This window comes from Physella acuta, unplaced genomic scaffold, assembly GCF_028476545.2.
Source record: "Physella acuta isolate Inbredline_101_S28 unplaced genomic scaffold, ASM2847654v3 ptg000595l, whole genome shotgun sequence".
Classification (NCBI taxonomy): Eukaryota; Metazoa; Mollusca; class Gastropoda; family Physidae; genus Physella; species Physella acuta.
The window spans coordinates 289,048-315,000 of record NW_026732114.1 but is presented as its reverse complement, the minus strand read 5'-3'; the positions used below and the strand labels follow the sequence as shown (position 1 = coordinate 315,000).

General features: G+C 34.2%; 1 protein-coding gene across 1 annotated transcript in view; it reads left to right on the top strand.

The window, feature by feature from the left end:
• Positions 1 to 16,088, top strand: part of LOC131947494 (uncharacterized) — a 39,708-nt gene extending 23,620 nt beyond the window's left edge. The window contains exons 2-7 of the mRNA XM_059308713.1: positions 8,687 to 8,796; positions 8,936 to 9,014; positions 9,295 to 9,348; positions 9,768 to 9,833; positions 9,993 to 10,904; positions 16,051 to 16,088. Coding sequence (XP_059164696.1) covers positions 9,306 to 9,348; positions 9,768 to 9,833; positions 9,993 to 10,904; positions 16,051 to 16,088 — 1,059 coding nt within the window. The 5' untranslated portion in view covers positions 8,687 to 8,796; positions 8,936 to 9,014; positions 9,295 to 9,305. The remainder of the gene's footprint in view (positions 1 to 8,686; positions 8,797 to 8,935; positions 9,015 to 9,294; positions 9,349 to 9,767; positions 9,834 to 9,992; positions 10,905 to 16,050) is intronic.
• The last annotated feature ends 9,865 nt before the right edge of the window (positions 16,089 to 25,953 follow it).

Below are 25,953 nucleotides of genomic sequence, written 5' to 3'. Positions count from 1 at the left end.
AACGGTTACGATTAAAAGAAAAGTCTGTTGATTGTACTGTATTAATTAATTAATGGAAAATTAGCATATGCACACGTAAATTAAAACAGTTATAAAAGATATTAATGTTTCTATTTCTTGTGTAACCAGCGTAATCGTTTGTTATATTTGTTAGTAAAAATTCATATCTTCTGCCTTTAGATCTATCAGAATCGCTGAGTGTCTGTTTGATTATAAACATGCACAAACACAAACAAACACGCACAACCACATGCAAACACACAGAAAAATAACAACTGAACACATAGGCCTACACAAATAAAACAAAGTACCCTGTCATATGTACTGGTTGCTTTATAATAGATCTCTTGTTACTACATAATTCCAAGGTGCTAAGGGGTCGTCCATAAATGACGTAACACTCGTAGGGGCGAGGGGGTCCGAAATTTTGTGACGGTGGTGTGTGATGAGGGGAGAGGTCCGTAGTATTGTGACGGTGTGTGATGATGGGGGAGGGGTTCAGTTGGTGCGACATAACACTTTTGCATTATAAAAAAGCAATGTTAGAAAACGAATTTCAGACGTTATTTCGCGTTTAAGAAAACTGTTTTAATAAATTTTAGAAGAAATTGATTAAAATACTCTATTTTGACAAAGTTCAGACAAGATTTTGGAAAAATATCGATGTAATTTTAACTGGTGGATCTAGATCTTTGTGACGATGTGTGACGGAGAGTAGGGGGAGGTAAAAGTCGTCAAAAAAAAAAACCCGTGACGTCATTTATAAATGACCCCTAAACAACATTCTTACATAAGCCTTTAGACATATGTCTATTGTATTGTATGGATATTTTTAATGACTAATAATCATTAGCAGTTAATTTTAGACTTTCTTGATCAACTGCTCAAAATGGTTAATATTGAAGTGGCAATCCTTCAACATAATAAAACTATAACGTTATGCCATGCAGTGTTTCTTCCAGACTTTTTTCTCCGGGGGGCACTTGAAATTTTCGGGGCGCGGGGGGGGGGGGCGGTAGACTTTCTTCGGGGGGAGGGGGGCGGACACTGTTAAAAGTATATATTTTCTATATAAATTATATCAATTTCATTTCGTTCGGGGGGTGGTAAAAAAATTTTGAGAGATGCCTGGAAGATACTCTGATGCCATACCTTCTGGATGTGCTTCCAAAACAGTAAACTGCCCAAGAACAAACTTACGGCAAAAGTTGTTTTCTCTCGGAATTTTCTTTTCTACATGGGTTGCTGGCCCGAGGTAAATGAGCCTCATATGCTCGGGTCCCGAATTCGGGACGTTAGGAGTTATTTATTTTTATATTTATGAATCAATTTTGTCTAGTTTTTAGGACATAATTTGTCTTAGTTCTTTATTTCATCATATTTAAAATGTTTATATTAAATTTAACACAATTATTTTTAAAGTTTATGCAATCGAACGGAGTCGTATTGATTTGTTTTTCGCTTTTTGAAGAAGATAAGTTTATAGAATGTTAAACACATTGAGCCACCACATAGTACTTAATCGATATGGTTCACTGCCAATTTTTGTATGTTATTTTTAGAGTTCATTCAAGGGTTGTCAGTAAATTAACATGCGAAGGGGGGAGGGCTATTAGGGGCGGAACACCTCAACCAACGAAGTACGTGGTAGATAGGGGGGACTATTAGGGGCGGAACACCTCGACCAACGAAGTACGTGGTGGAGAGGGGTGGGGGGGACTATTAGGGGTGGAACACCTCAACCAACGAAGTACGTGGTGGAGAGGGGGAAGGGGACTATTAGGGGTGGAACACCTCAACCAACGAAGTACGTGGTGGAGAGGCGGGGGGGGACTATTAGGGGTGGAACACCTCAACCAACGAAGTACGTGGTGGAGAGGGGGGGGGGACTATTAGGGGTGGAACACCTCAACCAACGATGTACGTGGTGGAGAGGGGGCCCTGGCTGAAGAATATTACGAAATATTCATTAATATTTTCTTAAAAAATCATCGCAGATATCAGATATCGTCAAATGTTTAATTTTGTCGTTATAATTAGTAAAAGGAGAAGCATATTTAGAGCAATGTGACCATATAGATAAAATGTGCGTAGGGAAAATTTATGGAAAAATTATTTATGCGATTTATCTGAATCGTTCAATTGATCATTATTTATATTTTTCACCCAGCGTGGCCACCCACACCCATCAGGGCTGGAAATCATTTTATGGGAGAGGGTTATGTTTACATTAGTGAAGTCTCACGACATTGATGTGAAGTAAAAATTGTTTGTACAAAATAACGTTATTAATGAAAGGAAGTTTCTTAAGACGCAATGTACAGGGACACTACAGGGTTTATTTTTTTTAGAATGGTTAAAATTAAAAATGGACAGAAAATTTAGACATTGTAATAAAAAGAGAAAACTGGTTGGATTTCGTCAAAATGCTTTCGTCTAAAATTATTTTTAAGCTTCTATTGCAAAGAATCCACAGTGGGTTTTTTAAACTACGAATTTCAGTGCGTAAAAATCTGAAATTATTTGAATGTGTTTTTTCAATGAGCGAAAGTATGTGAAATACACAATTCCTACTGCATAGGATAACAAACTCTTTGCTTTATTCGCAAATAACTACATTAAAGACTTGACATAGAAGTGCCGCGTTTAATCCTACAAAACTCTTGTTACGTCACGTTAGTGGTCTATATATTGTATAACACACTTCTTAACATGGTGTTATTTTCCGGATTTCAAAACTACTTTATCAATTATGGAAAGATTTATTTTTAGCTCGGTGCTGGCAGCGTGTGTAGCATAGAGCTACAGGTAAACAGTAACCCCCACCCACTGTCCTACTCTCCCACCCCACTAAGTGCCCTCAATCAACGACCACCAGAACAAGAGGTGCTTCAAGTTACAGCTATTGACAACGGTGTGCCTGTCGCTTTAAGTTTACTCTTTACAAGTTTAAAACGTCTTTTATATTTTAAAATTTAGTTATTGAAACCATTATGTAGGGTAAATCTACATATATATATATATATATATATATATATATATATATATATATATATATATATATATATATATATATATATATATATATATATATTTAATAATATTTTCTTTCAACGTCTTCATTTAACAGTAATAAACTGCGCAGTAGTTTTCTCTCGATAATTCTGGAGTAACTAATTTTTAAAAAATAATGCCTGGAACGGCTCGCATTCTATCTTTAAACAATTTGCTTTTGCTAATAATGTCGAATGCATTGTTAGGGTCATATCACCATGACAATAATGCAGGTAACATCAATAATTTGTAATTAAATATCACATTCCCAAACATTCCAGAACATCAAATTTTGAGAAAGACGATATAAAAACAAAGGAACATTTCAACTGAATATGTATCTAACTGTTTGTTTTACTTAAGATAAAGACCTAAATAAAATACTGAAATTTCAAAACAACATACGCTTTTTTAAGAGTATAAATATTTACAATTTAAAAACTAATACACTATTTAATAGTTGAAATCAATAAAATAAGAAAAAATAAATTGGCAGTCACGTATATTTTTAACAAATTATCCTGGCTGTTTGCCAACCGACAAGTTATGTCCTCTTTACGTGACGACAATGCTTTTATTCATAACTCTGGGACAACTACGATCTTAATACATTCAATACAAAAGAAAGGTAAGATTTATTTTTGGTAATAGATCAATAAGAAGCAATCAGGTTGAACTTCCAGTCGTTGACGTAAGTAAAGATTTTAAGAACAGAATAAACTATGACTGAAGGAATCTAATTTATAGACGGGTCTCTCTCTCAGTAGTGGCATGTGGTACAAGAGTTGGACCTGATGGAAAAATAAAACGATACATAAAACGTTTTATTATGAGACGAATACATTTAAACTTTAAGTAGTTGTTACAAGACAAAACACATGAACAAAGAGCCTCGTATGCCCCGGGCCCAGAACTCAATAATGGCGGGTCAGTAAATGTTTTTGTCTGACTATTTAAACGACCAGCCATCCAACCAAACAAGTATTGACACTACAGAAAGACCAGCTCTCCCTCACTTCAACCCCAATAAAAGAACATTTCATAGCTCCTCTCTATGTACAAAATGTCCCAGCTCTTAGCCTTATTATCACCAATCACCATCCACCATACATTGTCGTTTAAGTCGTTACCCACATGACCGCCTATTACTAACGGTTTATGTCGACCAGTGGCGTAGGCAGTGGGGGGGGGGGGGTGGTTAGGGGGGGTCAATGACCCCCATAAAGCACTCGGTATTTATATAAAAAGTATGAGGGGGGGGTTGTGCAAATCGAAAGTTTGAGGGGGTGCAAATCGAAAGTTTGAGTGGGGGGTGCAAATCGAAAGTTTGTCCCCGGGTAAAAATTGGAACCCCTCCCTTGAGACGATCCTGGCTATGCCACTGGTGTCGACGTCAACAACACTTTACATGAAAGACATGTAGGGATTTCCCCAGATCTATGAAAGTCATGTCTACTTTTAGAATCGTCTATGTATATATAATCCTAGAAACCAAGAGCTACCAGTACACAGACAAAGCGGCAATCAAAGCAGTGTTAAACTAACCTTCTCTTGTAAGTATACATACGATTACCAGTTTAGTATGTGTGTTTTTTAATTGTACTGTCTAATACTACTATAGTAGAAATTAAAGTAGTATGTCTTTTTATCTTAGCCAAAAAGAGTATGTTCATATCTTTAAGAAATGCTATTGATTTTATTTTGACTATTTAAAACATTAATATTTCAATACTTTCTGTATTTAATAAACATATATTAATTTATTATTTTTAAAGCTATTTAAATTGAAAAAAAGACAGTTACAAGCTCTATACATATTTTAAAAACAATTTTATTGTATCGCTTGTATGATAAATACATTAAACGAAAACATGTTTGAGGGTCATCCATAAATCGCGGCACGCTTTTTAAAACAACGTTTATCTGCCAATAACATGTCGTTACAGATCGTCACAAAAAGAAACAGATTATAATAGGAGACCACTAGCAAATATAATGGCTTGTACATCTCTAATTTTAGTATATATATATATATATATATATATATATATAAATATATATATATATATATATATATATATATATATACGTACATGCAGTATAAAATCATCGTTAGGTTTTATGTATTATTCGAATGCAGATGATTAAAATAAACTAATAGATACAAAGAAATGTGCGAATTATATTACCTGTAGAAATGACTTATACACATCATATTGAGTAAGTAAAGAAAATTGTTAAACAGTAACAATAAAGGCTTGTTATACAATATGGGGAGAAGGGATTACGGGACTTGTTCCAGAATAAAATTTTGTATAAATTTATAAAATGTTGCCAGAGGTCAGTAGATATTAATTTACCAAATTTTATTACTTTATTTTTGAGCTGTGGTCTGCTTTTATAAAAACAGTTTGTGTATAAGTTTTGTTCATGGTTTGTCATTAACTGAACTGAACCTTTTTAATAAGTTCAATACAGATATGTTATGTTATTTTTATTTTTATTTGGGAGCAGTCGAACTTAATGCCAAGCATTGCGTGGAGAAGTCGGCAGGGTGTGTGTGTGTGTGAGTGAAGGGGTAGTGGTGTTGTGAGTAGAGGGGTAGTGGTGTTGTGACGTTTTGAAATATGAAAGATAATATGACAGGTGGCATGGTTAAAAACGAAGAAATGCAAATAGATTTTAATGGCAAAGTGGGGTTTTATAATCGACCTGAAGTAAGTTATTGTTAAATAATTTATGCATTGTTTAAAACACATTTTGGTATTTGTTTCTCCATAGACACAATAGTTTTTAAATTAACGGAAATAATCAAATTGAATTTACCAAGAAAAAATTAATAAGGTCTACATATGAAACGTTTTCGAACACATTGAAATATAATCACTTATTAATTATGTCGTAATGTTGCCAAGGTCACAGAAACAAGTGAACTCTACTCAGAGTTTCTTCCAGGCATCTCGTCGGGGGGGGGGGGGGGGGGGGGGGGGGGGGGGGGTTTGACCCCCCCCCAAAGAAAGTCTACCGCCCCCCCCCCCCCCCAACCCCCGAGCGAAATGTAATTTATATAGAAAACATACTTTTACCAGTGATCTGCAAAGAGTGACCAACTACATAAACTGATTGGTTCTATTGATCAGTTTTTCTGCAGTATGTAAAAAAACTAGATCTAGTATTTATGTATGCCAATGTGGACCATATCCATATTCAAAATTTTAAACGTTCTACTATTACCGAGATACACATCATAGCTCTACAAAATGTTGAAATTTAAAAGAAAGATGCTGTGCTTAAAATATGCAGAATTTTAAGCGTTTTTTTAATAATTCCCGTAAAAAAAAACCTTATTTCTGTAGCTTAAGGCCTAAATGGCAAGTTATCTGATAAATTATGGTATCGATACTTCAAAAAGTTAAACCAGTTTTACAGCAGACGATCATTTCACGTCATTTCCAAAGTTTCTTCCAGGAATTTTTTTTTACCGCCCCCCCCCCCCCCCGAACGAAATGAAATGTATATAATTTATATAGAAAATATATACTTTTAACATTGTCGGCCCCCTCCACTTGAAGAAAGTCTACCGCCCTTCTCCGAAAATTTCAGTTGCCCCCCCCCCCCCCCCGTCCGGAGAAAAAAGTCTGGAAGAAACACTGGTCATTTCATTAGCAGACCGGTAGGCCTACTTGGCGTAGCACGTACCAGTAATATATTAGTTAATTAGATGGTTAGATATAAAATGTAAATCGATTAAGAATCTTCATTGTAACTGTATTTCTAGGTTCTAGTTATAGATAGCCTAGATCTTTTTGGTCATTTGTGTAGATCTAGTAGTGTGTAGTTGACTATTCCGCCGTTACGGAGACTATACTGAGACTATACTCAACACATAAAGATAATACATAGATCTAAATCTAGATATCTAGATCTAGAAAATCTAGATCTAGATCTAGATCTACTTCATGCTGACTTGGCAATCTGAATCTTACTAGATAGATCTAGATTTTAGATCAAGATTCTAGATCTAGATGTAGATCTAGATTCTAGTCAGTAGTCTAGACTTTATTCCAGACCTAGATCTAGATCTAGATCTACTAATAACTAGATCTACTTTATCTAGATCTAGACTCTAGATCTAGTAGTAGTAAGGCTAAGTAAGATTTAGATTACCAAGTCAGTATGAAGTATGTGTTGAGTATAGTCTCAGCGTAGATCTAGTTTAGATATTTAGAAAATAGTCTAGATAATAATATTATTATTATCTAGATATAGATCTAGATTTCTATATGTATTAATTTTTAATAGCGAGTCTAGTTGTAGTAGTTTAGTTGACTGAGTATTTTACCATAAACTTTAAACTTATGTATTTTACTAGATCTAGATCTAGAATCTAGATTTTATGTGAATAGCTATAGGTTACAATACCTGCAATGCTCTATAAATTATGAATAGCCTCAGTATAAATACACTTCTTTTAACTTACTAATGGGTAGTATGTCTTTAGGTCTAAACGTCTAGATCTAATGTGTCAGAAGGCTATATGTTTTATGTTATGGGTATAGGCAGAGGCGTAGCGAGGGGGGGGGGAGGGGCGGGGATGCGGACCGCACCGGGTGACACCATTTAGGGGGGTGACACCAAAGCAAAAAATAGCAAAATATATAGAGAAAAACTTGAGGGGGGGGGGGGACGACGACGCAAATCGAAAATTTGAGGGGGGGGGGGGTGGTGCAAATCGAAAATTTGAGGGGGGTGCAAATCGAAAACTTGAGGAGGGGGGTGCAAATGGAAAATATGTTAGTCTGTCCCCGGGGAGAGTCGCTACGCCTCTGGGGGGGGGGAGGGGGTGACACCATTAAGTGTCGCACCGGGTGACACCCGACCTCGCTACGCCACTGGGTATAGGGCTAGGCTATAAATAAATCAGAATGTAAGTCCACTAGTACTAAGTAGGAAAATCTAACACTCGTAAGTCATATCTTATGTTTCCTATTCCCTGCACCTATTTTGCATTCTTAATTTACACACACTCTCAAATAACTTTATAATCTGGTGAATTTAGTTGTTACAGATTCTTGGCTTGTTTTTCTATCTAATATGATATTTCTATTTCTAAGAAAAGCATGAGACATAAAAGAGTGCTCTAAAAAATAAACCATAGATACATTTGAAAAAGAATTTAAACTATACAATGGAAAAAAAGATTCTAAATACTTTAATACAATAAATTGGAAAATATACAACATGAATTTAAACAAAAGCCCTACAATTGTTTAAGTACCTTTAAAACTAAATTGCTATATGATGATTTTGTCAATCATTAGGGCTACTTTTAAAAAGTATAGACATATAGACCATATTTTTGATGTATGCATGTCACCTTCAGCATATTTTGCACTGTCTAATGGTGCATAAAATATTGTCTACTATATATCATCAACTATAAAATTGAAACACTAGAATTAGGATTTAGGCTGCTTCATTATAATTTACTGCAGTAATGTAAGTCATATAGATATGTAGTTATGATCCTATAATGATTAGTCTCCCTATTTCACCCAGTTGAAGTATATTTTGGTGCTTTACCTTCTTTGTGAATGATTACATAGCATTATTCTTAACTGTTTAATTTCAGGTCATCCAGATTTGGCAGCTGTTTGTGTTCATTCAAGTGATTTTCCCTCCTGATGAGAAGTCTTAAATTCAAGTCAAAATATAGCCATACCAAGCTGACTTGCTTACACAGTAAATATTTTAAATTAAATACATTCTTAAAATATTGGTTATTCCTTGTTAGTTTGATTTTAAATTGTATGTACTTTTCTATATCTCATTTTTAAAAAAGTAAAACAGTTACATTTTATACTCCTGTGTATGATTTCAGATCTCAAAGATAAGTTATGACAGCTGTGTGTATTTGTTCTGAAAACGTCTTTTTAAACAGAACACTTAGTACATTTTTGGTAAGTGTTTGAACAATTTTAAAACTATACGCTTACATTGATCAGACATAAAGGATTAATTTTAAAAGGTTACATCTCGAGTGTTGGATATAATACAGAATATCATATACATAATGTATTAATAACTGAAAGACCATTACAAACTTAACTAAATAATCATTCATTTAAAAAATATTGCTTGTCTTTTAATTCTATTCTTCGTTTCAATGATTAATTGTATTTAACTTTTATCTTATAAAACAATGGCAGGTTTTTAATAAAACACTTTAAATATCTACAGCAACACATGTCATGGGAAATTCCAACAAAAAGCCTGAATTCTCTACAATTACAGGTAATGAACAACTTTATTATACATACATAAAGTATCTGCACAGTAATTTAAAGGATAATTAATAAATCTTCTTTAAATGTTTGCTAATTTAGCAATACAACTATGTTATGTGATAGTTTTATGTCACTAGGTAGAGGTATCCTTTAATGTTAAATTATTCAGAAAAAATTAGAATGTTTTTTGTTCATTTTGATGGGTTTGTGTTATTATATCTTTCTGTAAGTAAGGAAAACTGACATACTAATAGTTTTGTTTTCAGATTTAGTGCATATAAATCTGTGCTAGCATAAACATATATGTATTAAAATAATATGTGACTTTTATAGTATAGAAGTATTTATTTGTTTTAAACCTTTTAGAAAATATGTTTCTCTTATTCTGTAAGAAAATCACATATACAATCTTAATTTCTTTTTTAGACTTAGCATGCTGTGAAAACCCCAACAAAGTTAGACACAGTTACAAAGCAGGTGTGTTTTGTCCAGGTAAGAAACAATAAACATAAGCTAAATCTCATATACACAATTATACATTTGTGCTAGTTTAAACAAAACATAGCTAATTAATTAAATTGAAAGAACTTTATATCATGTTTAAAGCTATTTTAGTCAGTTTAAATACTTTGTTTCCCCCTATTCCTGTAGGAAATCATGAAGCTGAGATGTGCTATGGAGGAGAAGCTGATCTACCCAAACAGTATACTGGCTGTAAGAAGAATCCAGGTCACAAAGGTTTTATACCTCTTAAAGATTTCAACGCAAATTGTCTCCCCTCTCGTTACCATGACGACGAGCTCATGTCTGAGACAATTAAAGCATTGGCAGACCTAACTGTCCAGGTAAAGTCTGAATTCACCAGTCTAGAGAGACCAGAGTTTTACCCAGGCACTCAAGTTCCATATCCATGTTATAATGACAGAGGAAGTCACGTGATGAGGTTAGGGACGGGGAGGGTGTGGTATGTAAAGAAGTACACAGAGAGTGACGGAAAAACGTGTCGTTGTGCCAAGTGTCAAGTCTCTGCCACACCCAGCAAAGTGTGGGGGGAGGTTCCTGTGTCTACAGCCGCACACGTGGTGTTTGATGACAGTGAGGCGAGACAGACCAGGTGTGTTTTAGGTTTTGATGACGATACAAGTCCAGTGGTCAGTCTTGATGGCTGGGAGGTGGAGGATAGGGCAGACATTGAGGGAGACTGGTGTGTGTTGAGTTATGTGACATGTGACTTAGATTTGGTTGATGAACTGGACAAGATGTGTCGGCGCTTCAATGATCTGTGTATGAAAGTATTGGACAAATACGGTAGATTTCTTGATGTGGACAAGTTGACCGTTATAGTGTCACATCCTCATGGCTGTCCTAAACAGGTCTCCGTAGGACAATGGACACACAAACGCGAGGAAAATGCCGGTACCAGGTACTGGTACAAAACATGTACATGTCCTGGCTCCAGTGGAGCTTATGTTTACAGGCATGGACCTGACTTAATCTATATCAATCCCCACAGTGGATCAAACTCAGAAGGAAACTATTGTGGGGCGAACATTTCTGATTGCAGTAGCGCACGCAGGGGGGGGGGGGGGGGGGGGGGAGCAGGGGGAGCGGCCGCTCCCTTTCTGGCCATTTTCAGCAAAGTGGCAAAAATTTTGGAAATTTTTAAACTCAAATTTTTAAACAATGATTTTTGTTAAAAATTATTTTTGGTCGGCACATCTATGTAAATCACAAGATTTCTTTTCATGCAGCAATTAAGCAGAATTATACTATTCTAGTAGCTTCTACGTTTACAACACGTATTAACAGCTGTATCAAGTTTGTCATTCTAAAAATAACCATTGCAATTTAAAAAAACCTCTATGGGTAGTACCACTTGGCGAGAGAGGTGTTAAGTTTAAGGCAGCTGTATAATGTATTTGCTTAAGAATAATTGATCTAGAAAATAGTATACATAAATCTTCACACATAATTACTTTATATATACAGTTTTAATCGTGTAATTAATTTTTAAAAAATTACAATACAGACACAAATACAACTAATGTGGCACCTCTATTTAAATTTACTTATATATTTACTTATATTTACTTATATGCAAACTGCGTAGTGGTGTGGACATTTTGACAAGGTCAACAACGTCATCACGATGAAGTAGTAGTATTATGACAGTTTGGGCGATAGTGATTACGATTACAAATTATATAAAACAGTTACAACCCCCTCCCCCCATGGACCCCTCTGTAAAAAAAAGTGTCATAATACCACTGCTACTTATTTAAATCTATTTCTGAATCAGTATATATGTGTAATTGAATATGTATGTTTAGAACAGTCATCTAAAAACTGGCGCTATGTTCACTCTGTTCACCACACACACACACACCTCACCAATCATGTAGAGCGACATTAATGTCACACCTAGGTATACACTGGGTTGAATAATTTACCTAGAGTGACCGGACAGCGGTGAATAAAGTTGAATCCCCCCCCCCACCCCGAACTGATCTGTTAGGTACCTTTGGGAAAACGCGTAACGATGTACCAAAGTACCATGCCGCCAGAATCATAGCTTTTGAATCAGGTAAAACTCTGTGAATATTGTTTTTGCAATTACCAGTTGATCTAACCCGTACCTGATCACTATGTTAAAAAAATGATCTTTAAAGAACACAAAAAGCAGTAGTCAATTAAAAGAAGTATGATCTGAACTAAAAGACCGATATTTTAGTTAAATGTAAGCTATTATTCCGGATGTTTTTCTATAATATTTAAAGCGTGTTTTTAGCCCAACTCTGATTTTAAAAACTTTCATTATACTGTAATACTTTAGCATTTATGATGACGATATATTTAATTCTGATTTTAGACAAAAAAAAATTGAAAACAAGAATACTGTTAAATAACTATATTACATTCTAAAGTAATTATTGATTTGTTTTGACATTTATAATTAAATATGTAGATATATACATATTTATATTAAGAGCGTGGTTATTTCCCCTATTTCGCTTGTCTTAATTAATTAATGTCCCAGGAATTATTATGTGAATTTTGTTTTACAAGAATTACAAAACAGATGGTGTTGCGTTTATTGTTTTTGGTTGTAGTGTGTGTGTATACTATTGTATATATATATATATATATATATATATATATATATATATATATATATATATATATATATATATATATATATATACATATATATAGAATGTGTTAAAAATTCGGCGCCTTTTTTTGCTCATTTCGCCCCCCCCCCCCCTACAACGAAAACCTGGATACGCCTTTGAATAGGTGGTTCTCTCCCCTTGTCTACACAATGTAAACAAACAAAATGGCGGAACCTTTAAACTGTTTGTGTTAAGACCTGCATGTCTTATCAACATTGTATTACGTTTAAATGATTAAAACAAATGTGTTGGTTGATTTAAACTGTTTAACCAAATAAATTCACATGTACATTGATGGATTTTAGAGTTTATTTGTTTCAAATGTTGTAAATAATTTGCTTATACTTTTTGTCGGCAAATTGTTGTCATATACCTATAGGCTGGCTATTACCTGTAAATTAAATGTAATTATGATGACGCAAGGTTGCGTCGGAAACTCAGGTACATTGCAGAAACGGGCTATAGCAAGTTGGTCAGAGAGAGACCAATATAAAATGAACTGACCGGTCACGTGGTACGGTCAGCTGACGACTGAAGCGTGGGCTGCTGTTGGCAGCAGTGGATAGTGAGATAGTGAAGAGAGAAGGTGTAAGGTTGTATTAGGGAGCCGACGTGGTTATGAAGGGAACAGTTAGAATGTAGATAGTGGTAGGATAGGTCATGGAAGTGCGTGTTAGTAGAGTTAGTAGTAGTAGTAGTAGATAGTATTTAACAGGCTAGTTTGGTAGGAAATTTATTTATAATTTTAATAAAGAACATTTTTACTTTCTCGTATATACGAAGTATAGAGAAAGTCTTGTAATCGTGCAAAAAAAAAATCGAGATTTTTACAAATCTCGACGTTTTACACCTCACTGATACGGAAAAACATAATTTTGCAATCTTGTCCGTATGTCTGTGTGTCTGTCTGTCTGTCTGTGTGTAAACACGATTACTTGAGTACCGTTACAGCTAGGTTGATTAAATTTCATATATAAGTATTTTATAAAATCGTATATATTTATCAACTTTTGAGCGATTTCCGATAACCGGAAGTGGTACTTTTTCTACTTTGAATTTTTCAAAAGCCTATAACTTGAGTACTATTTCAGATAGATAAATGAAATTTCACATGTACGTTATACATCTAATTCTCTACCTTCTATCAAATTATCAGTAATTTCCGTTTACCGGAAGTACTAATTTACGCTATTTCCAATTTTTCAAAAAACGCATGTAAATTTAAAAAGTACTAATAATATTGCGCACTATTATACACATCTTCTTTATTCGGCGTTCGCTTGGTGCGCAATTGTTTTTTAATGAGATTCTATTTTTAAAAGTTTAAGTATTTAAAATAGATTAAAAATCATAACTATATCCCCAGTTACCATCCCCTATTGTTTTATATAAGAATATTCGAGAAAGTTTAGGGGAGATCACTACCGGTTTATTTATTTTTTAACTTCAATCTGTGTTGGATATTTCTGTCATCATTCATTCATCACAAGACACCCGTACCCTTACAACTGGTGTGACTGAAGAAACTTCTAATTCACACCCGTATACTCACAGTAACCTACCTATCAAATGTCATATTCGTACTGTTTACATTTGTTTATAAAATGTTAACACTAAACGACATTAAATTGTAAAAGAAAATATTGTTCTTCTTTTTTTATTTTAATCTTTGTTGTCTGTTGATGTTTAAGTTGTTGTTAAACAGCGTATGTTGTGATGTCGATGTTCGCGCCAGATTGTCATGGGTTGTAAGTTTAAACTTTACAACAAAGTCCGTTTGTTTATGTCTAATGCACCTGTAAGGCTAATTTAAATGAGATAATTAGAAAAGAAAAATGGAATTCTAATAATTTTAAAATATTTCTACACATCACATGTTATATTTAGATATTTCGAAGTTTCTAGACCTGCTCCAATAGAAAAATGAAAAAAATAGTTTGATCTCTCATTGACTGATATTTGTGTAAACATTGTTGTCATTATAATTGACTAGAAATCCTTTAACAATCCTTAAATGTTATAGTATAAAACAACTTTTGTAAAAGTTGATAGAGCGGCAGTGATAAAACTACAAGTGTAACTTTAAAACATCGAATCAAAGTTTTCAAACATGAAAACTGTAAAGCAGGGCGTTAATAAGCAACTGGAGAAACGGGACGACATGGTCGAGTAAAAGAGAAGACACATTTTTTCCCCAAGGACACGAGTTTGATTCCCATGTTCGATTACCTTTCTTGATGCACAGATCTGATGTGTGCCTAAAGAGTTTTGGAGAAACATAATTCTGATAAGTTTTCCATGTGGACTCAATGACATACTAAGTTATGGGTGTAACACCAACACATGAACTCTACTTTCTCTGCCGAATTGACCGCATGATATGCAAGTTAGCTTTACTTTAAAGTTGCTTGTCAATTTAAATATAATATGTAACACATTGTTATACACAACTGTTACACCAATTCTACTTATTTTCGAATTTCGATACATTTTCAGTTATAGCATGAAGATGAATTCGGGGACAATATCGGTTTCATGAGTTTACTCTCTGTTAAATAATTTGATTAAATAATAAAAAAAAATGTATGAAATAAACATCCTTTGTAAAGCTAAGCTTTAAAGTATACTTCGATCACTAAATTGGGAAAATAAACTACTTTGTTGTCAAAGGGAAGTAACAATGAAATAAAGATTTTATGTCAAGTAATTACATTGTTGTTTCCCTGTTTAATTAAATTAAATTAATTACATTTTTATATTATACAATAAAAAATGTTTTTTAACAGTTGTTTGAGTATCAAAATGTGCCTGTCTAACACAGATACAAGTTGGCATCATCTGTTCAGCAGATTCGTCACAAGTCAGGATCTCATGCAATAGATAAAGTGCTGAATTGTTAGCCGAGTCATGCTCTACCTAGGTGGTGACTGTGAGCCCCAAACATTACAATTGCGGTGTGTATAAGGTAGTACTTGAAATGTGAAATTTCGTCCACGTTACTTAAACGGTGCACTTGCTATTGGCTTTTGAGAAACATTAGAGTAAGTACAAGTTCCGCTTACTAGATATCACTTCTTTCTTCTTCTTCTTCGTTCTTAATTATCAGTGTTGAAGGGGATCGAGAATTATTTGCCAGTGCGTTTGAACTCGAGACTTTGTTCAAATTTTGCCGACTCGACCACGCCTCCAACACAATTAAGCGTTACGTGTCAACTGGTTATGCGCCATTGAGGCCATTGACTCCGATTTCAGCCTGCTTTTCTTTTTGGATTTGCTTCCATAGCCTTTGTCCAACCAAGAACAAACTACAAGGCAGCAGTTGTTTAATTTTGGAGTTGTCTCTCCTAGAAGAGTGGCTGTCCCCAGCTAACGAGCCTCATCTGCCCGGGGGTTCGAACTCGAGACTTTTCGGTTTAGCAACCATGAGCTTTACCGACTCGACCACGCCGACCCCTAGATATCACTAAAAACATACTTCAGAAGTACAAATTTGATGTAATTCCTAAATATGAAATTTTGCTAACCTATCTTATAAGGTACTCAAGTTATCGTCTCCATAGACAGGCAGACATGATGCAAATCGTCAACCTTTGTCAAATTCACGATTTATATGTATCGTGGGATTACAATTTAATAATATAAATACAATATAAATAATATAAATACAATAAATATATAAATAAACTTAACACGATAAACCATTACACATACAAAGCTTTCATGTTTCATATTCTTTTGACCGGCTCGATGATCGGAAATATTACAGCAGACATAAAATAAAAGAAGAGGTTTTCAAACAGACTGAAGCATTCACACACAAGACATGTTGTTATGATTTGTTTTAATTGAAATAACCCTTTTTTTAAAAACCCGATCAGGCCTGAAATGAGTATCCTATTTTCTTAATTCAATTTTGTATATATATATATATATATATATATATATATATATATATATATATATATATATATATATATATATATATATATATATATATATATATATATATATATATATGGGGCCCTCTTTTTTTAGTGACCTTTTCTTTTGTTCTTAAAATAAGTGGGATAGAAGTTGTTTTCTAGAAAGTAAAATTTTATATCAAACTCCATATAAGGTCATGCACGTAAAAATTATGAATGGGAAGAGATTCATTGATACGCTTGACCAATCATACATTACAGTACAGTAAATCAAAATAATTCACGATAGTTTGCAACTAACCACGTGTGCTTGACAGTGTCTACCTCTGCTCTTTCACCTCTTGTAATGTTGTCCAGCATGGCTTGGTCCATAATAGGGGTTTGGGGTTAGGAGGTTCCAGAATTGTGGTTTGGTCCTTCTTGCTGCTTCGTTGTGTCACATTCTTCGGCTGAGTCCTCGTCTGGTGTATCGCCTGTTACTTTTGATTTGTGTCGCTGTCAGAGGATATTTCCACTCTATCAGGCACATCCTCTGACGTGTCGTCAGTCGGGACTTCCATTACGCTTGAAGGAGTGGGAAGGGGGTTCTTGCTGGAGTGTTTGGTGTGCATAGCCTCGGCCGTGTTCCACACTCACGTTTCTGCTTTGTTGTTGCTTGTACATTTTGTACTTATGTATCTTGAGACACATCAGCATCTGGTTGTATTGCTGTAGCAGTTAAAGGCATACAGCTTGAAAAATATGTATCCAGTTTGACACATTTGGATGATGTTTGTTGGCGCTCTGAAATTTCTTTCAATCTCTTCCTCTCCCACCCCAAATATTTTTTCTTTTCTGGATTCCTTTACATTTAATAACCTCTTAACGAACGAATTCTAAGCGCAACTGTTGTCTTAGTCGCAATATAGTTAGTATAATACACCAAATAATTTAAATTGTGCGATTACTTTGTGATAATTACTAACTATTGGAAACAAATTCAAACGATACAACAGCTGAGCGGATAATTAACTGTGCTAGCAGGGTTAGTTTAAGTTGAGTAGTTTTTTAAATACAGAATATATCCTTATTCAAATTTAATATAGATATAGATCTAGTAAACTAAAATAATATTTAATATAAAGTTGATACTGTCTCATATAATTTGTAATCGTAATCAGTATCGCCCAAACTGTAAGAATACTACTACTTCATCGTGATAACGTTGTTAACCTTGTCAAAATTTCCCCACCGCTACGCAGTTTGCCCATAAGTAAATTTAAATAGAGCTGCCACATCAGTTGTCTTTGTTTCTGTATTGTAATTTTTAAAAAATTAATTACACGATTAGTGATGGCTTTTATAGAAAAAAAGTTTATAGTAAAAATATGCATATTTTGAAACTTAGTGCACTAAAAATGGTGCGATTTTTTGAGACCTTGTAGAATTTTGAGCAGTAGATCTTTCAAAAAGTTTTCGTGATAAAAGTTTTAACATATAAAGTTATATAAGTCGTTTAAATTTGATTGCTATAAGTGCATAAATAAAAAAGCCTAAGCGTTTTAAAAGTACTGAAAAATTCAAAATGGCGTAATGTTTTGCCGGGTATTCAGACAAATCAAAATTGTTTTCAACCATTATTTTTTGCAATTAAATATTTACTTACTTTCAGGTACCAAATATTAAAAATTATTCAAAACGCTTTAGATCTTAAATTATAAAAAAAAACTGAGCAACTCCCCTTAAACGGTACTTAAGTAATTGTGTTCACATACGCACATACAGACATACGACAGAATTGAAAAACTAAGTTTTTCCGACTTAAGAAGGTGTAAAACGCGGAGATTTGAGGAAATCTTAATTTCTATTTTTAGGACGATAACGCAAGTTATAAAACGGAACCTTCACCTTTAGACATTTTTCCGAAAATGAAAAAAAATATACATTCGATATGCAGTTGCTACAAATGCACAAAATTGTGCCTATAATCTACAACGAAATGAACACGGCAGTAATTATGAGAATTTAACTATAGCAAATCAAATACGGGCATGACTAGGTTATTGGTTTCCCGTGAGCATTGGTCATATTACCGAAAGCTGGTTGTTTTCCCGAATACCGTTCGCTCAAAGACCCTCTTCCCGATTGGACACTTGCCCGAATGGGACAAATGCCCGAATGGACATTTGCCCAAATGCGATACATTCCTGATTGGACGTGTTTTTCCCTCAAAAGTGAAAACTAAATATGAAATTTGAGAATAGATAACTATTTATATGTTTCAGTTTTTGCTTAAAAGGTACATCAGCTAAATATGTTTTGATTAAACAGTTCATTTTGTTTCTAGAGGGACGATAATCTACATATGCATATTATAGCTCTATTTATTACATTGTATAACCTTTTTCAATGCAGAGGTTTTCACAAGATGACTTACTATCAGAAAATTCTTGTGTGAGCTGGTCAGGCTTAGTTTGCAGTTTCTATGTTTAGAAACGCAACAATGACAATGATAAATAAACAAAATAGACGAATAAGCAAACTAATATATGACCACTATTGTGGATTGTTTACATTTTCTTTACTGTTTTGAGATGTACCTGCTTTAATTAAATTGTACCTTTACTAAATTTGTAGTTAATTTGTAAAAGGCTTGGAAACTGTAACAACAAACAAAGACAATTAAACCAAAATGAATTTTTAGGAAAAAACTGGGTAATAGTAGAATATATTAAATGTTGCTATTATTTGCAAGCAGAGTTTCTTCCAGGCATCTCTTCGGGGCTAAGCCCCCCCCCCCCCGAAATTTTTTTACCATCCCCCCCCCCCCGAACGAAATGAAATTTATATAATTTATATAGAAAATATATACTTTTAACAGTGTCCGCCCCCCGATAATTTTAAGTGCCCCCCGGAGAAAAAAAGTCTGGAAGAAACACTGTTTGCAAGCATGTGCATATTGTTTAATATTGAATACATTCCTACTTGTGTTTTTTTTTTTTTTTTTTGTTAGTAGATATAGTGTATGCTTCGGGTCTACGACAAATTCCCGAAAGACACTTGCCCGAATGCCGTTTGCCCGAAGGCCGAATTCCCGAATGGACACTTTCCCGAATGCGACAAACGCCCGAATGGACACTTGCCCGAATGCGACAAATGCCCGAATGGACACTTGCCCGAATGGGACAAATGCCCGAATGGACACTTGCCCGAATGCGACAAATGCCCGAATGCCACTTGCCCGAAGGCCGTTTGCCCGAAAAATGTTAATATTAGATAATAAATAATATTTCCAAATAGACATTCTTTAATCAATCTAAGTTTGAAATGTTGATTATAAACACAATTCTAAGCAAAAAACAAAGTTGTTAATATTTTTAAATTTAGCTTTTATTTTTATTTTTTTTTCAAAACTGTGAAAGTGCTCTAAGAAAAACTTTATTCTTTAATAAATATAAGGTGATGTTGGCGGCGGTGTCTTTACATTCTTTTGATGTAAGTTTTGAACACCTTGTTTAGCCGACGTGTTGCGGTGGTTATATAGTTTTTTATGACACGGCGTAGGCGGCGCGGCGTCTCGCAACATTGAACAGAAGCAAGTTTGTTTTAACTTGTTATGCTCAACTTGTGTGGTGATCATTTAACAAAAGAACGAGGCGAGGTCTAGGTGGCGAATTTAGAAACTAAACGTAGTCAAATATGTTTGATCTCCATTTAATGCACCTTGTTAAGACAATGCGTTGAAGCGATTAATTAATAAAGAAAGCTAAACTCATTTTAAAATCCGGAGATGAATGAAAATTGTATTTTTGTCTAATTTCATATATGGAAGAGAAAGTATATGTTTCTACACTTTTTAAATATCAAATACAAATTAATTTAAAATATTTGCGTTGTAATATATAATATTATTTTTTTTAAATTTCTTTCTGCGTAGATGTGTTTTGTTTACCAACATTTTAAATTTAAATTGATTACGAATGATTATTTAGTAATATATAATGTTAACATTTTTCGGGCAAACGACCTTCGGGCAAGTGGCATTCGGGCATTTGTCGCATTCGGGCAAGTGTCCATTCGGGCATTTGTCCCATTCGGGCATTTGTCGCATTCGGGCAAGTGTCCATTCGGGCATTTGTCGCATTCGGGCAAGTGTCCATTCGGGAAATCGGCCTTCGGGCAAACGGCATTCGGGCAAGTGTCTTTCGGGAAAACGTCCGGTTCCCGTATGCTTCATGGGTACAATGCTTAGGTACGATTTCTTATATTTTTTACATTCTGTTTTTGGTTTACAATAATGTTAATCTTTGCAATTGTTTACTATTATGGCGTAAAAAGCTGTATACTCCTTTTAAACATTTCGTAAACAAACATAGCCTACATATATGTGTTAACATTTACATTTAGATACCAGCTGGTAAGATACCAGCTAGAAAAAATATACATTTTTAATGATTTCATACACAAACACAATGGAACACTGCATTATTCTTCTACAAACTGGTTATAACTTTGCCCCTTGTAAACAGTAATATAATTTAATGATACACCTGCCACAGGGGCGGAACTACAGTGCCGCCAGACACCGCCAGACACCGCAATGCGGGGGGGGGGGGGGCACGCCATTTAGGGGCCCACGGCCGACCATAAAAAATTTGTTATAGTTTAAAAAAAAATTCTTGCATTTTTGACTTTGTTTTGTAAAAAAGATTACCGTATCTGCGGTTGGTTTATCTTTATTCTATAGACACCACCCCTTGATAATTTTTCCTTCGTTTGTAAACCACTGTGAAAGCCGAGTCCTCTTTCTCCTACAATCAAACTTATCAAAGAAAAGCAAACGTTCAAACCACTTCCATGACTTATTTCCCTTTTTTAAATAGTCAAATAGTGATGCTCATAAGCCTCTTTTTAATAGATTTGTACTAAACAAATTAAAAAGCAATTACTTCTCTTTATTATTCTTTGTTTATAAATTACTAACTAAAGAATGACACTGTATAAAAAGAAAATGTATTTAAAATTTATAAAATAAATACAAAAAGACATAAAAATAAACATGAATCGAGACACCATTATTTACAGAAAGCTTTCATGTTTTATATTCTTTTGACCTCTAAGATGTTAGAGGTTTTAAGGCAGACATAATATAAAACTAATTTTCACAAAACAGACTAATTCATAATGCACATGACATGATGTTGTAATTTGTTTTAATTAAAAAAAACACGTATTTTTTAAAACACGAACAGGTCAGCAATAAGTATCCTATGTTCGTAATTTGTGTTTGAGTATATACATATATATATATATATATATATATATATATATATATATATATATATATATATATATATATATATATATATATATATATATATATATATATATCGGCCTATATATTTAATGGGGGGGGGGGGGGGCTAAAAAAAATTTTTGCGGGGTGGCCCCTTTTTTCTAGTTCCGCCACTGCTTTGGAAACACATATCGCCATTTACTTAAACGACTCAAACAAAAGATTTTGGTGGCTTACATTGCTGTGTTAACCAGGTGTACACGTCATAATCTTTAGGCGAGATGTCTCCATGCAGGGCATCACACAGTAAATAAAAGGGATCTTGTTGGTTTGCTTGAGGCCTGTACTGGTCCTTGGCCTTAAGATACTGGGTATAGGTCGCCTCGTCCTGACTTACGACCTTTAGATACATCGCCGGGTCCCTCGCCGTCTGGAACCAGCCCGTGTTGATGAAAGAACCGTTGGGCAGCAGACGGTCATAGTCTGCCCCACCCATGACGACGGGAACCACGTGACGGCCGGGGGTGAAAACTTTGAAAAACTTCTCCGTGATGTAGTCCTCACAGATCGAGTTCTCGAAAGACAAGTAGAATTTGTAATCGTGGAAGTACTTCCGGTGGTCACACTGGCTCTCATCACGGAACAGGCAAGAAATTTTCACCCCACATCTACCGTATACGTCTAATATATATATATATATATATATATATATATATATATATATATATATATATATATATATATATATATATATATATATATATATATATATTAGTTTGTTCTAAATATTATAAAATAATTTATAATTTAAAATAGTATAGTGTTAGGAAAAAACTTTTATGAATATCAAAAAAAAAAAGGAAAAAAAAATTGACCAAACGACCCCAACATGTAAGCTAATATTTCTGTTATTTACATTAGACATAAAAATAATAATGAACTAGAAAAGTTATGTAATTTAGTTTTTGATCTTCAGGAATATGCTCATATTTTAATCTTGAGTATGGCCAAAATATATCCGAATTTCGCATGTATGTCATTGTTAAATTGAAGGCATATCTCCATATGGACGATGCTATATCATTAAAATATATTTAAAAGAAATCATAAAATATTTCTGTTTGGCATCTTTATTTTGTTTTATTACCTTATAGACAGTAACAAGCGTTTATTCTTATAAAGAGTCATACACTTTTCTAGAGACGACACGAAAATGTACTCTAAATTATGTTACATTTTTACAAAAAAAAAAAAAAAAACAATAATATATTTAGGTTATTTGACGTTATAATTTTACATTTGTACAGATTGTGAAAATGTAGGTCGGAATTTAGATTTCAGGGACGGTGTGGCTAACCCGTAGGTCAAGAGGTCGAATCCGAGTTGGAATCAGTCCTTGGTTGGACCAAGGCTATTGAAGCAAATCCAAAAAGAAAAAAGCAGGCTGAAATCGGAGTCAATGGCCTCAATATCGCATAACCAGTTGACACATATCCTTAATTGTGATGGAGGCGTGGTCGAGTCGGCTAAAGCTCAGGGTTAATACATTCGAAAAAGTCTCGAGTTCGAACCCTCTGGCAGATAAGACTCGATCCCTTTCAACACTAAAAATTAAGAACTAGGAAGAAGAAGAAGAGTAGAACGTCCCTAAGTCCACTCAGTTCTGATGAGTGCCTAAATCAAATTAGGAAAACTAATACGGCTGAACATAATGTTGACAACACTATTCCTAAGGTCTCTAAGGCAGAAGCACTCTACTTCATCTGCCACATGTGTCTTTGCCACGAACGTGAAAAGATGATGATCTAGATTTCAATTTGGAAATAATCAACACATATTCTAAAAATATCATACTCTGTGTCTTATCATTAAATAAATCGTGGGATTACGGTTTTACTTGTTTTTGTTTTCTCGTTTTGTAATTAACCTGCTCATACTAATTTAAAAAAAAAAACTATATCGTTTAATTATGAAGCAGCTCACCATGAAGAAGACAGCTCCCCTCTTAGTTCATACGCGTCTCCGCGGCAAACATGACGTACAATTGTCCTGGCCACCTCACGGGCGGCTTGTGGTTGTCCTGTAGCCCAGCCCCCATCACCATGACAACGTCGGTACTCTCAGACACATCCCCATTATAAAACTGACACTTTCCTACTGTACAATTTGGGTTTTGGGTTATTTGTAACCATACTGGTAGGTTCACAACACTTACTTGTATAGGCAAAGATTTCTTCATTTTCCCATGTATTCTTAACATACCACCAATCGCTTTAGTGTTGTTGGTACACAGTGTGTCTATTTCTGATTGGTTATTATTTTCAGAATTTTCGACGCACTTTTTTCGATTTAAAACGTCATTCTCGTCTTTGGTTGAAAGGTAATAATCAGCTTTCAAAAGGTTATATTCATGTGTTAATGTATTTATAAGTGTTTTAGTAATAGACATGTCCCTTGATTTACCGGTTTCTTGTGATGTTGTTTTGGCATGACATATAACTAATTCCGTGTTTACGCATTTTATCTCTTCTTCTTGTAAAGGAATTTCATAAGTATTTCCCCTATTTACGAACATGTTCTTTTCTATAAATTCAAGGAAATTAATCTCCAAAAATGTCATCATTGATAGAACTTCCAATACGGTAACAAATAAAAGTATATAAAATACATGAATCTTGCGAATCATTGTCGCAATTGTATTTCTTAGAGACAAACGTCCAACTGTTTTTTTAACACAGCGAACAGTTAGGTTTAAGTAAATGAAGAGGAAGGCTACAGTAGAGCAGTATTTTAGCAAATCCCAAGTTAGTCCGCAGATTCGGAATATTTCCGTAACTTCTCACAAAGGATTAGAGTGTTTGATAAACATTCAGTGTACTGATGTTTGCTGGAATAAAAAAAAAATTAGCCTTGTTAAATCATGTAAAATATCTTGACTATTTCTAAATGCTTTTTTTTAGTTCGACGTCAGTTTAATTGCTTGTTTGTGGGTTTGTGACACATCTTGTAACTTAATTTTGACTAATTTCTAATGCAGCGATTTCGTTCAAATTTTCCAAATACGTTCTTCTTTGAGGGCAATGCATGCATATCTATTTTTAAAATCTAATTAAACATTGTATTAGCCATTACAATATAGTTTACATTTAGAAACTTAGGGGAGATAAGAATATTAAATGCTAACGTCACTTGATAGATAACAATATTCAATTACAGAAGGGGAGATAAATAGCTTAACACGATTACCCACTGAGCTGAGCCACGGTTAGTTGCCCCATTGTCGACTTCTAGAAGGGGCGGGCAACTGTCTTTTAGAGATCGCAATCTACAGGTCGGGTTTGAACTATATTCAATCATAAAAGGGGAGATAACAAAATAAAATACTGCTCGCCGTTTAAGGTGAACTGTTGTCACGGTGGACTACGAAGAAGGGGCAGGCAACTGCCTTTTAGAGCAGATCGTTTTATTTTCTTTGTTTTCAGTGCATTTTAAAAGTGTATTATCATAAAAGTTTATATGTTTGTTTTATTAATATAGCAGCTTAATCCAATGTCTGAGGACTTATATCACGGTAGAAAGAAATGTCACAAGTTTTAATACCGTCGGTCTCCATTCAATCAAACAGATCTCGGCTGTATAATTGTATGATCTCCTCCTTACTTACGCGTCATTAATTATTTAAACTAGGAACCCTGATGATGATAAACCAAATAGACTTGAAATTCTGATTTAATTAAAATTATCTGTAGGCTACATGAATTAATTGCGACCTATGGGACCTACATGTTTCATACAAGACACGACTTCACTATATATTATAACATTTTAAATTATTAATCGTGAACTGATTAATTACCGTACGTGTATTACCGTACGTGTATTACCGTACGTCTACTACTGTATTCTTATTACTCCTTAATTAATCGCTGTATAAACAATTCTTCTGATTGATTTTAAATATCGATCGTATTTTTAATCTAACGGATTAGCGTAAATCGATCACAGGCTCTAAATCTATATCAACAACGAGCTGATCAAGTGTATATTATGTACTTTGATTATGCAAATTACTGTCAATTCATTAATAACAAAAATAATGAAAAAAAAAGAAGCGAGTTCGGTATATTACAATTTATTATTTTGATTGGTCCTCAGTGTATGGTTATTTATATAACAATTCAGAACAAATAGCCGTATTAAAATAAAACACCAATAGTAGATTACTGCTTAAATTAAATATT